General features: G+C 53.6%; 5 protein-coding genes across 5 annotated transcripts; 2 read left to right on the top strand and 3 right to left on the bottom strand.

Annotated features, from left to right (window-relative positions):
- Nucleotides 1-21: 21 nt before the first annotated feature.
- PUNSTDRAFT_130760 (uncharacterized protein) lies at nucleotides 22-1080 on the bottom strand (the record flags this gene model as incomplete). The annotated part of the gene is made up of 2 exons (XM_007380005.1): nucleotides 22-789; nucleotides 844-1080. Coding segments are annotated over 2 exons (1005 nt in total), but the record flags the coding sequence as incomplete, so codon positions are not given.
- A 1202-nt stretch (nucleotides 1081-2282) lies between these two features.
- Nucleotides 2283-4966, top strand: PUNSTDRAFT_42099 (uncharacterized protein; the record flags this gene model as incomplete). The annotated part of the gene is made up of 13 exons (XM_007380004.1): nucleotides 2283-2453; nucleotides 2504-2584; nucleotides 2638-3410; nucleotides 3467-3498; nucleotides 3529-3597; nucleotides 3646-3756; nucleotides 3806-3974; nucleotides 4048-4173; nucleotides 4216-4324; nucleotides 4370-4431; nucleotides 4540-4678; nucleotides 4729-4780; nucleotides 4941-4966. 13 exons carry the CDS (start codon nucleotides 2283-2285, stop codon nucleotides 4964-4966), a joined length of 1920 nt encoding a protein of 639 aa, XP_007380066.1.
- Nucleotides 4967-5349: 383 nt separating this feature from the next.
- PUNSTDRAFT_61541 (uncharacterized protein) lies at nucleotides 5350-6867 on the bottom strand (the record flags this gene model as incomplete). Its single annotated transcript, XM_007380003.1, has 5 exons — nucleotides 5350-5772; nucleotides 5824-5992; nucleotides 6045-6300; nucleotides 6353-6629; nucleotides 6685-6867. The coding sequence occupies 5 exons, from the start codon at nucleotides 6865-6867 to the stop codon at nucleotides 5350-5352; spliced, it is 1308 nt and encodes a 435-aa protein (XP_007380065.1).
- A 545-nt stretch (nucleotides 6868-7412) lies between these two features.
- On the top strand, nucleotides 7413-9180 carry PUNSTDRAFT_49805 (uncharacterized protein). The gene is made up of 5 exons (XM_007380002.1): nucleotides 7413-7638; nucleotides 7731-7823; nucleotides 7907-8077; nucleotides 8154-8576; nucleotides 8743-9180. The coding sequence occupies exons 1-5, from the start codon at nucleotides 7531-7533 to the stop codon at nucleotides 8896-8898; spliced, it is 951 nt and encodes a 316-aa protein (XP_007380064.1). The 5' UTR covers nucleotides 7413-7530; the 3' UTR covers nucleotides 8899-9180.
- A 47-nt stretch (nucleotides 9181-9227) lies between these two features.
- PUNSTDRAFT_49803 (uncharacterized protein) lies at nucleotides 9228-10828 on the bottom strand. The gene is made up of 2 exons (XM_007380001.1): nucleotides 9631-10828; nucleotides 9228-9565 (listed from the first exon to the last, which is right to left on the bottom strand). The coding sequence occupies exons 1-2, from the start codon at nucleotides 10205-10207 to the stop codon at nucleotides 9495-9497; spliced, it is 648 nt and encodes a 215-aa protein (XP_007380063.1). The 5' UTR covers nucleotides 10208-10828; the 3' UTR covers nucleotides 9228-9494.
- Nucleotides 10829-11306: the final 478 nt, after the last annotated feature.

The raw sequence follows: 11306 nt of genomic DNA, 5'->3' as shown, positions 1-11306 counted from the left end.
ACCGGAGTCGTCTTCAGACACATCCCCAGAATCGTCAGAATCATCCGAGTCGGAGTCCGAGTCGGACATCTTGGACAAGTCGACGATTTCTCTTGATCGAGTAGCAGACGCGGTCGGCGACACGGAAGACGGCGACGGCGTCGAAGGCGACAAGCTCGCCCGGATGAGGCTCGGCTTGAGGCGCAGCGTCAGCTTCACCTTCGGCGGCGGTTTCTCCGCGTCCGAGCCCGAATCCGACGCCGCGCTCTTGTCCGCGCACGCTCTGGGTAGCCTCTTCCTCTTCAGCCCCCGGTTCGCCGCCCGTCTAGCACGGTCCCTCTCCCTCTTCTCCCTGTCCGTCGTCGGCATATACCCCACCTTCCCGTTCTCGCCGTAGTCGCACAGCCTGATCCCGGCGCGGCTGAAGGGGCACGGCGCGCCGGCGGCCTTGCTGAGGTACCAAACCATGGTGCCCTTGCGAAAGTTGGTGAGCCGGTTGTCGCCGGTGGGCGGATTGCAGTGCGCGCCGCCCGAGCGCGAGTGGAGGGCGGGGAGGAGGTCGTCGTCCGAGGGTGTGCCCGACAGCACGTGGCGGAGGAGCAAGGGGATGATCTTGCTCGACATCACATCGATGCATGTGCGCGCGGATGAAGGTGGTGATAGCCTGGGACGCGGCGGACACGCTGCATACAGGAAGGACGGGTAAGCTCCTAAGATAGGGTTAGGTGATATATGCACGCACTTCTGGCAATGCAATCCGTTCTTGAGGGTCATTTCCGCGAGTTCTTTGATGGTAACGGCCTTATTGTTCTACAAGGTAGAGTATGGGTGATAGGCGCCCGAGATATAAATGACAGGACTGACCACCGCGAGCAGAGAACGGCCGATCGCTAAGAAGACCTTATTTGACGCGTCGTCGGGATGCAATACGACATGCGGCGGGGGAAACGTGAGCGCATTCGAGTCGTTTGATGACGGCGATGAGACCGCGGGGACATTATTTGACTTTGAGATCATGAGTGGTTTTATGCGTCTGAGCGCCGGGGTGGTGGCGGTCGACGGCAGATCGGGCGATTGGCGTAGACGAGCGGATGGCCGCATTAGGAGGAGGTGGTCGTCCGATGGTGTGCCCGACAGCACGTGGCGGAGGAGCAAGGGATGATCTTGCTCGACATGTCATCGATGCATGTGCGCGCGGATGAAGGTGGTGATAGCCTGCGCGGCCGGCGTCGTGTTCGTTGGCCCGTGGCGAGAGTGGCCGGCCCGCCAGTCGTCTTCGCGTGCCAGCGCACGGACGATGTTGCGTTCACTGGCTTTCGCGGGTGTCCATTGGCCCGTGGCGAGAGTGGCCGGCCCGCTCTTCATCTTCGAGAGAGGGCGAGCCCGTCTCCGCGTGCCAGCGCACGGGCGGTGTCGCGTTCGCTGGCCTGCGCGGCCGGCGTCGTGTCCGTTGGCCCGTGGCAAGAGTGGCCGGCCCGCCAGTCGTCTTCGCGTGCCAGCGCACGGACGATGCTGCGTTCACTGGCTTTCGCGGATGTCCATTGGCCCGTGGCGAGAGCGTGGCGTACGGTGACCTCCCGCTTCGTCTTCGAGGGAGGGAGGGCCCGTCTCCGTGTGCCAGCGCACGGGCGATGCCACGCTGTGCGGGTGGCGTTGTGATCGTTGGCCGCGCGATATTTGGTAAGTGAGTCGGTCGTAGCTCTGAAAAATACGGTGAGGCGGGCGTGAATGCGAGATAGCGGGCACACGCACCTGCTGAACAACGCATTCGTGAGTCACCCAACTATCGGAAGATGTTGCGTTGAAGCCCGATGAACCGGATGAGGCGCCTTTGAGTGCGGCACTTTTTTCTTGTTATGCGAGTCGAGCTGCTGGCGAGATGAGTCTGACGCAGACAGGGAGAGTGGGGACATGTCGGGCTTACCGGAAGGATAGGATGCCAAAGACATTCGGACAGTCTTCCAATATAAATAATAAGACGGCTGCGACACTTGTAAACTTCGAAGACTCACCGAAAGCATACACGACTGTCATCATCAAGGAGTTTCCCATGGCACAATCAGCTCAGGAGACACTCTGAATATACCATAGAATACTTGAATATGGTGTTCTCGTGGTTTTGGGACGGCAAAGCGACAGGAGGAAGGCTGGTGAGGGAGTCGGGGTGAGGATTTGCATTAGTGCAAACCCGTGGACTTAGCCAAATTTCGCGCGTCTTTTGCTTCCGTGCACACCTTCCCCGCGTTGCCCCGCTCAGCGTATCGCACTCTTCGTCGATCCTCACACTCAGGGACTTCATTGACATGGAAAAGCTGGCATTTATTCTGTCTCCTGCAGCCTATGAGGAGGTCCTTTGCCTGGCCAAAGCAGGAGGATGCCGTTACCTCCGGGCATTCGTCGAAGACTTTGAGGGTACCAACAGGGACTCAGAGGGCTACTCCTGCAATTCCTATGGTCAGGCTCATATTACCTTGGTGAGCTGGCTGGCTGGATACTCTATATGATCCCTCTGATATACATTCAGGCCACTGCTGGGGCAGTCAACTCCCCTGGCAAATTTCCCAAAGTGTCTGGTGGGCACGAAAATCATGCAACTGAGATGGAGGTAAGTATTGTGCATCTTAATCCAATAATACTCTCCTCATTGCTTTCTTGCAGAATCCGAATGCTGTCGCCGATTGCGCAGCTCGAGTGGGCCGCCTTGTTATTCGACTTCCAGCGAGGACACCTGCCAGCTCAAGAGCATCATCTGTGACGCTCATTGACTCAGAACAGGTGGTCAGCAACACTGGCAGCTCTGGGGACGGCAACCTCGGTGGTTCAGACGCCGGCCCAAATGGCAGTGATATCGGTGTTCAGAACGGCAGTTCAGGCGGTGGTGATGTAGGCGGTCAGAGTGGTGGGCGGGTTGGTCAGAGCGGTGCTCGGGGTGGTCGGGTTGGACTGGGTGGTAGCGCTGCACGACGCAGGCGTCGTAGGCCATGCCAACGGCAATCAAACCCAACCGCCACTCAGAGAGCTAACGCCAGGGCTTCGAAGCGCCGTAGGGTTGTCCCAGACGATGAAGAGGCGTTTGAGCCATCTGAAGAAGAAGACTCAGGTGAAGAAGATGATGCGGGAGTGCAGAACGGTGGTAACGGATCCTGGAATGTGACTCAACCACACGTCAGCTCATCAGATGTCGCCGAAATCATGGGAATACTCACCCAGCTCGATCGCTTCAATGATCCTGTCCAACAACACTCTCTTCCAGATCTCCTCAGGTCCCTATGTGACCCAGATTCGTTTGGGAACTGTCATATGGCCAAGCTGTCCGCTGATAGGAACCTCCTCCAACTTGCCTTCATGGCTTGGCATCTCAGCCAGCGCAACCGTTCCTTGAACTTCTTCTCTATGCTTACCAACATGAGGCTATATGCCCGTGCAGCTACGTAAGTCCCTGTTTCAAATATACATACATGAACGTTGGTTAACTACTATGGTGTAGACTAGCGCCTGGTAAGAAAAAACTGAATATCAGTGCGTTGTGGCGTTCCTGGTTCGGTGAAGGTCCCGTCCCTCGTAGGTTCCACTATTGGATCCAGGAGGGGTCCTATCTAGTGGAGCTTGTCAAAGCAGGTTTGTACGCATTGCTATGTTAGACATCTGAGCTAACATTTTATCTAGGAGGGCTCGGCGTGGTAGTTATGCTTGCAGCCTTAGAAATGCGAACACGTCTGCGATATACCTCGGCCAATGTGATCTCTGAGGTCGCTCAGTGTATCATTGATCCCCAAGGTATGATGTTGTTGAGTCTACGTCTCCTCGTTCTCTGACCTGGCAACAGATGATACGGCAGGGAAACTTGTGAAGACCTCCATTATCCCTGCTCTGACGAAAATACGTCAAATGATCTGCTTCCACGTAGAAATGGGCAAGATGGAGAGTGAAGTCAAGTACCTTTGCTCGCATGATTTGGAGGCTATCAATGAGCATCTCAGTTCTCTTCCTCAAAGGTATGTTCTTTCTTCTTTACCTTGAGTATAGTGCATATGATATTCTGTTTAGGAACTTTATACTTCGTGATAGGTCATCCCATTGGGAGTTTTGGCAGTCTTCATGCCCAGTTACGGTGTTCGACCGTGCATTTATTGCCCATTCACCATATCCTCTGGATACTATCCCTATTCAAGAGGTACCAGTCCCTTTGGATAGGTATGAACTGACCGTCCCCTTTCCTTGCTTGAATCTTCCAAGTCCTCTTGAAGGAATGGATCGCAAGCAAAAGCAAGAATGGACCGATACTCATCGGGAGAAAGCGAAGTACCGAGAGTTATTCATGTCCATCGATAATTTTGTGGAGCAAGTGAGTTGTGCTGTAAACCAGTCTTCTTGTCTGACTTTTTTCCAGTATGAATCTCTGAGTGAGGCTCCAGAGAATTACTGGGAGCTCCCCCAGTTGTCTCCTATAGAGTATGTCCAATCTTTCTCATGATGATATAGCTAACTATTGGGCAATAGTACCCTGCTATTCAGAGATCAGAATAGCAACTTTGTCGCTATGCTGAGTGGCTTTCTTAGGTCAATGCCTGAGTTGGTCGACCAGTCTGCCCTCAGGCTTCTCGCTACATGGCCTGAGCTGGCTGATGGCAACTCTGAGGTACCTGACTTTAGCTTTGGGGCTGCGCATTTCATGACGTTCAATCGCTTTAATCAACAAGTGAGTGTATTACTCTGTATATATTCAATAAAACTCATAGATAATATTAGGGTGATAATGCGCCAAAAGATGTTCACCCAACCCTGCTTCAGTCAAAGACCTGTAAGCGCTACGCCCCTAGGATACCCCACCTCTCTCGTGAGGTGCAAGAAAACAAGGAGCTATGCGAGTCTGTGCTTGAAGACTTGGAACCTCTCATTGACCAAGTCGTTCGCGTTGTATGTCTTTCTATATCTTTACAGTGGATAATTATCTCATATAGCTTTAGGTCCAGGCGCATCTTCCTGAGGAGTTCAACATTCAGAAGGTTCATGCCGAGTCCCTCCCCAACAGGACTGTTCCTCCTGGGAAATGCTTCACGTCAGTCGTCGTCAATATATCGGTTGCAACAAATGGACACAGGGACCAAAACGACTTCATTCTGTGCGTCGTGGTCCCTCTTGGCAGCTGGAAGAATGGACAACTTGTCCTGCATGAACTGGGTATCGTTGTGGACTTGAAGGCAGGAGACTTCGCTGTTTTTAGGAGCGACGAGATTACCCATTTTAATCTACACTTCTCTGGAATGCGGGCATCTGTTGTCCTGACTAATGATGTTGCATTGAAGGTCTGGGAGGAGAACGACAATAAATGGCATGGAGTACACTAGTAGTATGTACATGCAAGCAATATTACCATGCCTCATCTTCATCTTCTTCGTCACTAAAAATAACATAAAGATCTTCATCGTCTTCCTGATATCCATGGCCATCATTCTGAAGAGTAAATCCCATAGGTATTCCATTCTCGCCCATCACAACTGGTGATAAACCTTGTAGCAGGGGAATACCTTGATCCTCTCCCCCTTCAGCGACCTTCATTTGCGCATCTAGGAGCTGCACTACACGTTGATTCTCCTCTGCAGCCAATGCTGCAGCTATCAATGCCAGATATATTGTCCAGAAGTTGGTGACATCGGTCGCCGGAAGGTTGAGGGACTCATATATAGGGCGTATAAACTCATCGAAGTGGGGGTGAACAAGTTGGAAAACAGGATGATCGCGGGGTGCCCACTGATCCTGAGCTTGGTCCAGGATATTGTGCGGCACATTAATCTGAGTATAATTAAGTATGAGTTATTCTTCAGGAGCCCATAATAGACGTACATGAAAGTCCACGGCATCAAATCGGTGTGGCCGTTCAAATATAATATCTGGAATACCATGCGGAAGTACTTTATGCTTATCGGCTCTCTTCGCAGTGGTATTGTTACGGTGAACGTATTTGTCCAACTCATGCTGGATAAACGGGATAGCAATCCAACGAAACACAAAGCTGTGAACAGTGAGTGGTAAGAGCAGATACCTCGATATGGGGAAGGACATACTAGTGAAGGGAGTTTGTCACATCATACCAGCCTTGATCGACTCCTAGCTCAAGTAGATCCTCGAAGCCTGGCGCCCAGATAGACCGGAATACAGACCAGGCAATTTCGGACTTGATGTTGTTGTGTTTGCGCTTCCACCGATGCTGAAGGCTGCCAGCGAGGGATGGATCAAGATGATGCCGTATAGACGTATGCGCATTGGCTATCCCATTATTCTCTGATCCAGGATCGCTCTGCGTTATCAGGGGTAGGATCGCTGCAGAGAGATTAATAAACACTAAGAATGTATTGCATATCAAGCTCCTTACCATGAGTTTCATTTCCTAGCCGCCGAGCGGTCTCCAAGTACTGGTGTGCGATGTACCGTGGATTTGAGTTTGTCCACCAGCACACCAACCACAGAATCTTCCCACTAAATGGCTCGATTCCCATATGGAAGTAGAGGCCATATTTAGCCCATTTATCATGCTGATCAAAGACCCACAGGTGGTTGACTCCGGCAGCGTAGAAGACCTTGCGCTTGTATCTCTTCCCCTTTCTGCTCTTCACACCTTCTGGATCGATCCGACGTAGAACGTTAAGGACCTTCTCTCTGAATAGGTACAAGCTTGGTAACAGCCTACAGAATCCCGAATGGTACAACGTACTTAGAGACTCTGACTTGGTAATCTTGGAGTAACATCGTTCGTAAAGAACCTGCTCCGTTCCGAGGAAACCGGAGAAGCAACGTCTGGATGAGAGGCGTGATGGACTCTTCTGTGTGTTTCTGCCCAACAGCACTTTCGAGGCCCCAAATTTTGCAGTATTTCTTGAACGTCCTCATTCTGAAATGAAGTTACTCCAAACAGTTCGCTCTATAGGTACTTGAAATAACACACCCTAAGCTAAAATGTTCTTGGTCAATGTTTTCGAGGAGCAGCTTGTATATGTCCTTCATCCGCATTCCCATTCCCCAGTACCGACGCGCATCGGCCTCAAGAGACTCAGGGGACGCTGCACTTCATAATCAGTTATTGGAAGGGTCCAAGCATACAAGGACGAACGGCAGGGCTTGTACTGATTAGGCATAGCCAAGGTGTGCGTAAATGAGTATGTTCAAGCCGATGTAGCACAGTTTGTGGACGACCTAGCACAGCGACCTTGCACAACTGTGATTTCACCGTATCACGACTCTGAGCACGCCATCACTAATACATATTTAATGTAGGCTATCTGGGGTCCACAAGTGCCGTGGAAACATACACGTGACTACTTTTGTGCTCCGCCAGCCGGCAGAGGCCCGGCTTGAGCGTGCCCCATTCGGTTACCATAGGTTTGACCATATGGCGCCCAACGGGCGCGGCAACATTGTGATTTCTCAGTCGCGGCGGAGCCGCCACCATTCTAAGCTTACTCTACGGTTAAACTACGTACTCCGTTACATTCACCCTGCACTCCGTTCTCTTGCGACGGAGCTGCCTCCCTACCACCAGTAGATTCGTACCACATGGCGGGTCTCATCAGTAGGCCGGACGGTCTCCGGGGCAAGACGATGAGCCAGGTCCTCGGACCGTTCCTCACCGGCCAAGAACTCGCCGATCTCGTCCCTGCATGGGTTTAGTACTTTCCATCCTCGAGATTCCGACAGATGATTGATAGCGAAGCGCGGGATCGCTATGCTGTCCTCTTTTCTTTCTTTCTGCTTAGGCATTCATCCGCGAGACGGTACGAGCCGATTTCACGGAGGGCAAACGGTTCTCCAAGCAGAGTGCGGAAGTCAAAGCTGCGGTTATCGAAAAGGCGAGCCTCGAAAAAAGCGGACGGCTACCGCGTCTTCACGTTCGCGATCGGGCTTCGCTCATGTTCAGCATATATCGACGCAGGTGACGAACGAGTACCCGATCTTCGAGAGATTCGAGGGCGCATGGCCGATTGAGCGGTATATCACCCACAGTGGGCTCATGGGCGGAGGGCGCCGCCGGACTCGGGGTCGTAAGGCACAGATATTGCGAGGCCCTCCAACGGAGAAAAACCGTGGCAGGAAGGTGAAAAAGGTCAGTTCTCTTCGCCGCAGACCTTGTACTCCACCCCCCCTCTCTTATCTTTCATAAAAAAACCGGTCGCACACAGTCTCCAACACAACCTTCCGAATCGCTCGATTCTTCAAGATCGACGCCCGAACCCATCGACGATTCAGCCTCCGAGGCGGAGGCTCGCCCCGGTATAAAAATTGGCCCACCTCGCGGGGCGAATCGCAAGGTGAGCATCGACCTGCCGCGTTACCGCCAACTGATCGGTCCAACGTATATCTCAACCGACGCTCAGGGTTCGAGCTCTCATTCTAGCGCTGCGAAACCAAGTTCGCCACCGCCATCGTCGCCGTCGTCACCGAGCACGCCGACCCCCCGCGAGCGGTCCGTCACCATCGCCCCGCACTCCAAGCACACGACCCAGCTCGGGGTCACAGACCCGGCCGTCCTCGCTTTCCTCGACACGCTCGATTTTCCGCGAGAACAGATCGCGCGCGCGTTCGCTCGGTACGGCATCGACAAGGCGAGTAGTGTGTCACGGTTTGCAGCCCTTTCCTCGACTCTTGGCCCAGTTCCCCCCAAACTTTTCTTTCCTCTCCACTGGCCACGTTTCTCCGTCCCCGCCCCCGCCCCCCCCTCTAAAAGGTTCATACCAGCTTACTTATCGAATCTCCCTATCGAGGATACAGGCTCGCCTCGACCGACTGTGTCTTATGCCCGCGGATCGGCTCGAAAATAAATTGCAGCGCTGCATCGGCAAACTCGGTGTGTGCGAGTGGGACCTTGACGACCTCACGGAGGCGCTCCAGCTCCGGGGAGAAAGTCTCAAACGCGTGAAGGAGTGACTTTGGGGTTTTTTTTTCGTGCTTGGGCTGTCCCCACATTTCCATACCACCGTATCGCTCCCTCGATCTTAATCCTTCGCTCCCCACTTCCCATAACCGTCAAATGTACTATCATCAATCTGGCTATCATGGTCTCGTCGCGGGATATGTACAGGTGTCGCGGGATATGTACAGGTGTCTGTGTTTTGTCGAATTGTTGAGTATGTTCCTATCGATGTTGTGCGTTTGTTGATATTTCGTTGTTATCCGGAAGTATACTACGATCAACCCGACGAACTTTCCTGAGAAAAGACCACTGATCGCGGGATGTCTCAATCTTTTATGAGAGATTGATTTTGGTCGAAGACAATTATGATACAATAGCAAACGGACTAATGGTCGGGAATACTATCCAAAGTATCTAATTTAACGTTGCAGGCGATAACGTCGGGTACAATGTGCTGCTGACAGCTCTATCGACAAAAATCTAGCATGACAGTAATCTACGGTAAGAATGCAGGGAACATGACGAGGAGGATTGAAGGCACGGTAGTTTTGATGAAGATTTTATCCAGATTAACTGTCAAGACGAAGTGAAGTGTAATGATCGGTTGACTTCAGATGCGACCCTTCGATGCAACACAGTCATGCCCGTCTGCAGATTTAACGTAACCGCTGGCGCATTGCTCTAAACATTGGTGTGGAGCATTAGATCAATGAACCCGACCGCACGAGAGAAATGTGTTGACTGACCGATAATGCACTGCCCCTTCATGCAGCTGACGCTATCGACGTTCGGAATGGCACTGCAGTCGCGACCACCATCGCCGAAGGTCTGGCCGTTGGTAACACACCCACCGCACGACTCGAGATCGTGCTGGACGTCAACGCACTCGAATCCCTTGAGCTTGCTCTCGACGAAGATGGGGCAGCTCTGCCAATCGCGGCGGCAGCGACGCTCGGGGGCGATGTCGAAGATTGTCATCTCCCGCCGCGCCTGCGAGGCTTGCGGGATGGGGGCGCGTCGCATCTGCGAGGCTTGAGGTGCGGGCGCTCGGCGCATCTGCGAAACCTGAGGGGCGGGCGCACGAGCACGCATCTGGGAGACTTGCGGCGCCGGAGCGCGGGCGCGCATCTGGGAAACCTGGGGGATGGGAGCGCGGGCGCGCATTTGGGAGGCCTGGGGGGAGCGGGCTTGGACGGGGGTCGCGCGCTCGCGAAGGTCCTTCATCTGCGCCTGCTTGAGTGCAGCAGCGTCTGCGTGCGGGATGGCCAAGAGAACGCTGGCGACCAGGGCCCAAAGGGTGAAGGTACGGAGGGTGGAGAACATCATGTAACGAAGTCGTTGATAAGCGTCGTTGATTGCGTGACGAGGATGAGGAGGGAGATGGGTCTTTGTTCGGCTTCGAATGCTTCGTCGGTCGTGCTGCATGCCTCAGCTTATATACCGCCATCTCCTGCGTCATTTTGCCTCGTCGGCCACCGAAAGCCAAAGTCGTCCAGTCCAGTGTTGCAGGCGGGTATGATCGACTCGGGTCGTCGACGATCGGGACGACCGGATTTAGGCGTGTAGCCAACGCCCTCTGTTCGAATAATTGCCGACGGTGAAGAAGCCGCCCCAGCGCGGAAGTGATCGTCGCTCGGATGGACGGAGGGCTCCACGGGGGATCTGTGCTTCCGGGGGCGGAGCCGTGCATGTCATCGCCGCCCCGAAGTTAGCTCTACGGGCGTAAGGAACGTCATTGGCGCACCACTGCCGGCAAAATTTCCGGTATCTTCAGCTATCTTGGGTTCATAGGGGTCGCTTCTCCGGCCGCGGAAGTAGGAAGGTTGTATATCGACATGTCCGCTACGACGAGTTGCGTCAGCCCGCTCCCGGTGAGCTGGAGCAACATTGTTTAGTCAGTCGGACATCGACATTTACTGGGGAGATGCGGCGGGCTCGGAGTCCTGCCGTCTCCAAGCCGGTGAACGATAGAGAGCATCCATCGTTGAGTGTGCACGATCGATCCACAGACCGTAACGGCGCGCAGTGGGGAAGCAGAAACGCTAGAGCCCCTCTTTTGGCATAGTGCGGATGGATTGAACATGTCGGCACCCCCGTTCCCCTGGTTTGCGAGCAGAGCCTGCCGAGTGCTTCGCCCTTATCCTAGGGTTATGCGAAAGTTGTTTTCACAGACTGGCTTGAGACCAACCACGACATGGAGTATACGACTTGGACTGGAGACTTTTGATGTTGCCCTACAGCCTTGGATCCTGAGGCCTAATGATATTCGAAGCTCGGATAACGGCGATTAATCTACTCCTCTGGGCTGCGGTTGGAGTTGCCTCGTGTGCGTCCTGCCGCGGCGACACGACGCTTCGTTGGTCTCGATGCGGCCAAATCGTATACTTGCTCTCGTAAAGTCAGATGAGCCACGGAAAACGAT

The sequence above is a fragment of the Punctularia strigosozonata genome (assembly GCF_000264995.1).
Source record: "Punctularia strigosozonata HHB-11173 SS5 unplaced genomic scaffold PUNSTscaffold_2, whole genome shotgun sequence".
NCBI lineage: Eukaryota > Fungi > Basidiomycota > Agaricomycetes > Corticiales > Punctulariaceae > Punctularia > Punctularia strigosozonata.
This window is presented reverse-complemented; position numbering and strand designations above follow the sequence as displayed.

Coding starts and splice junctions, on each gene's coding strand:
- PUNSTDRAFT_49803 (XM_007380001.1), bottom strand. CDS start 10,207: ATGTTCTCCACCCTCCGTACCTTCACCCTTTGGGCCCTGGTCGCCAGC. Junction 9,566..9,630: donor GAAGGGGCAGTGCATTATCG/GTCAGTCAACAC, acceptor ACCAATGTTTAG/AGCAATGCGCCAGCGGTTAC.
- PUNSTDRAFT_49805 (XM_007380002.1), top strand. CDS start 7,531: ATGGCGGGTCTCATCAGTAGGCCGGACGGTCTCCGGGGCAAGACGATG. Junction 7,639..7,730: donor CCGATCTCGTCCCTGCATGG/GTTTAGTACTTT, acceptor CTTTCTGCTTAG/GCATTCATCCGCGAGACGGT. Junction 7,824..7,906: donor AAGCTGCGGTTATCGAAAAG/GCGAGCCTCGAA, acceptor ATATCGACGCAG/GTGACGAACGAGTACCCGAT.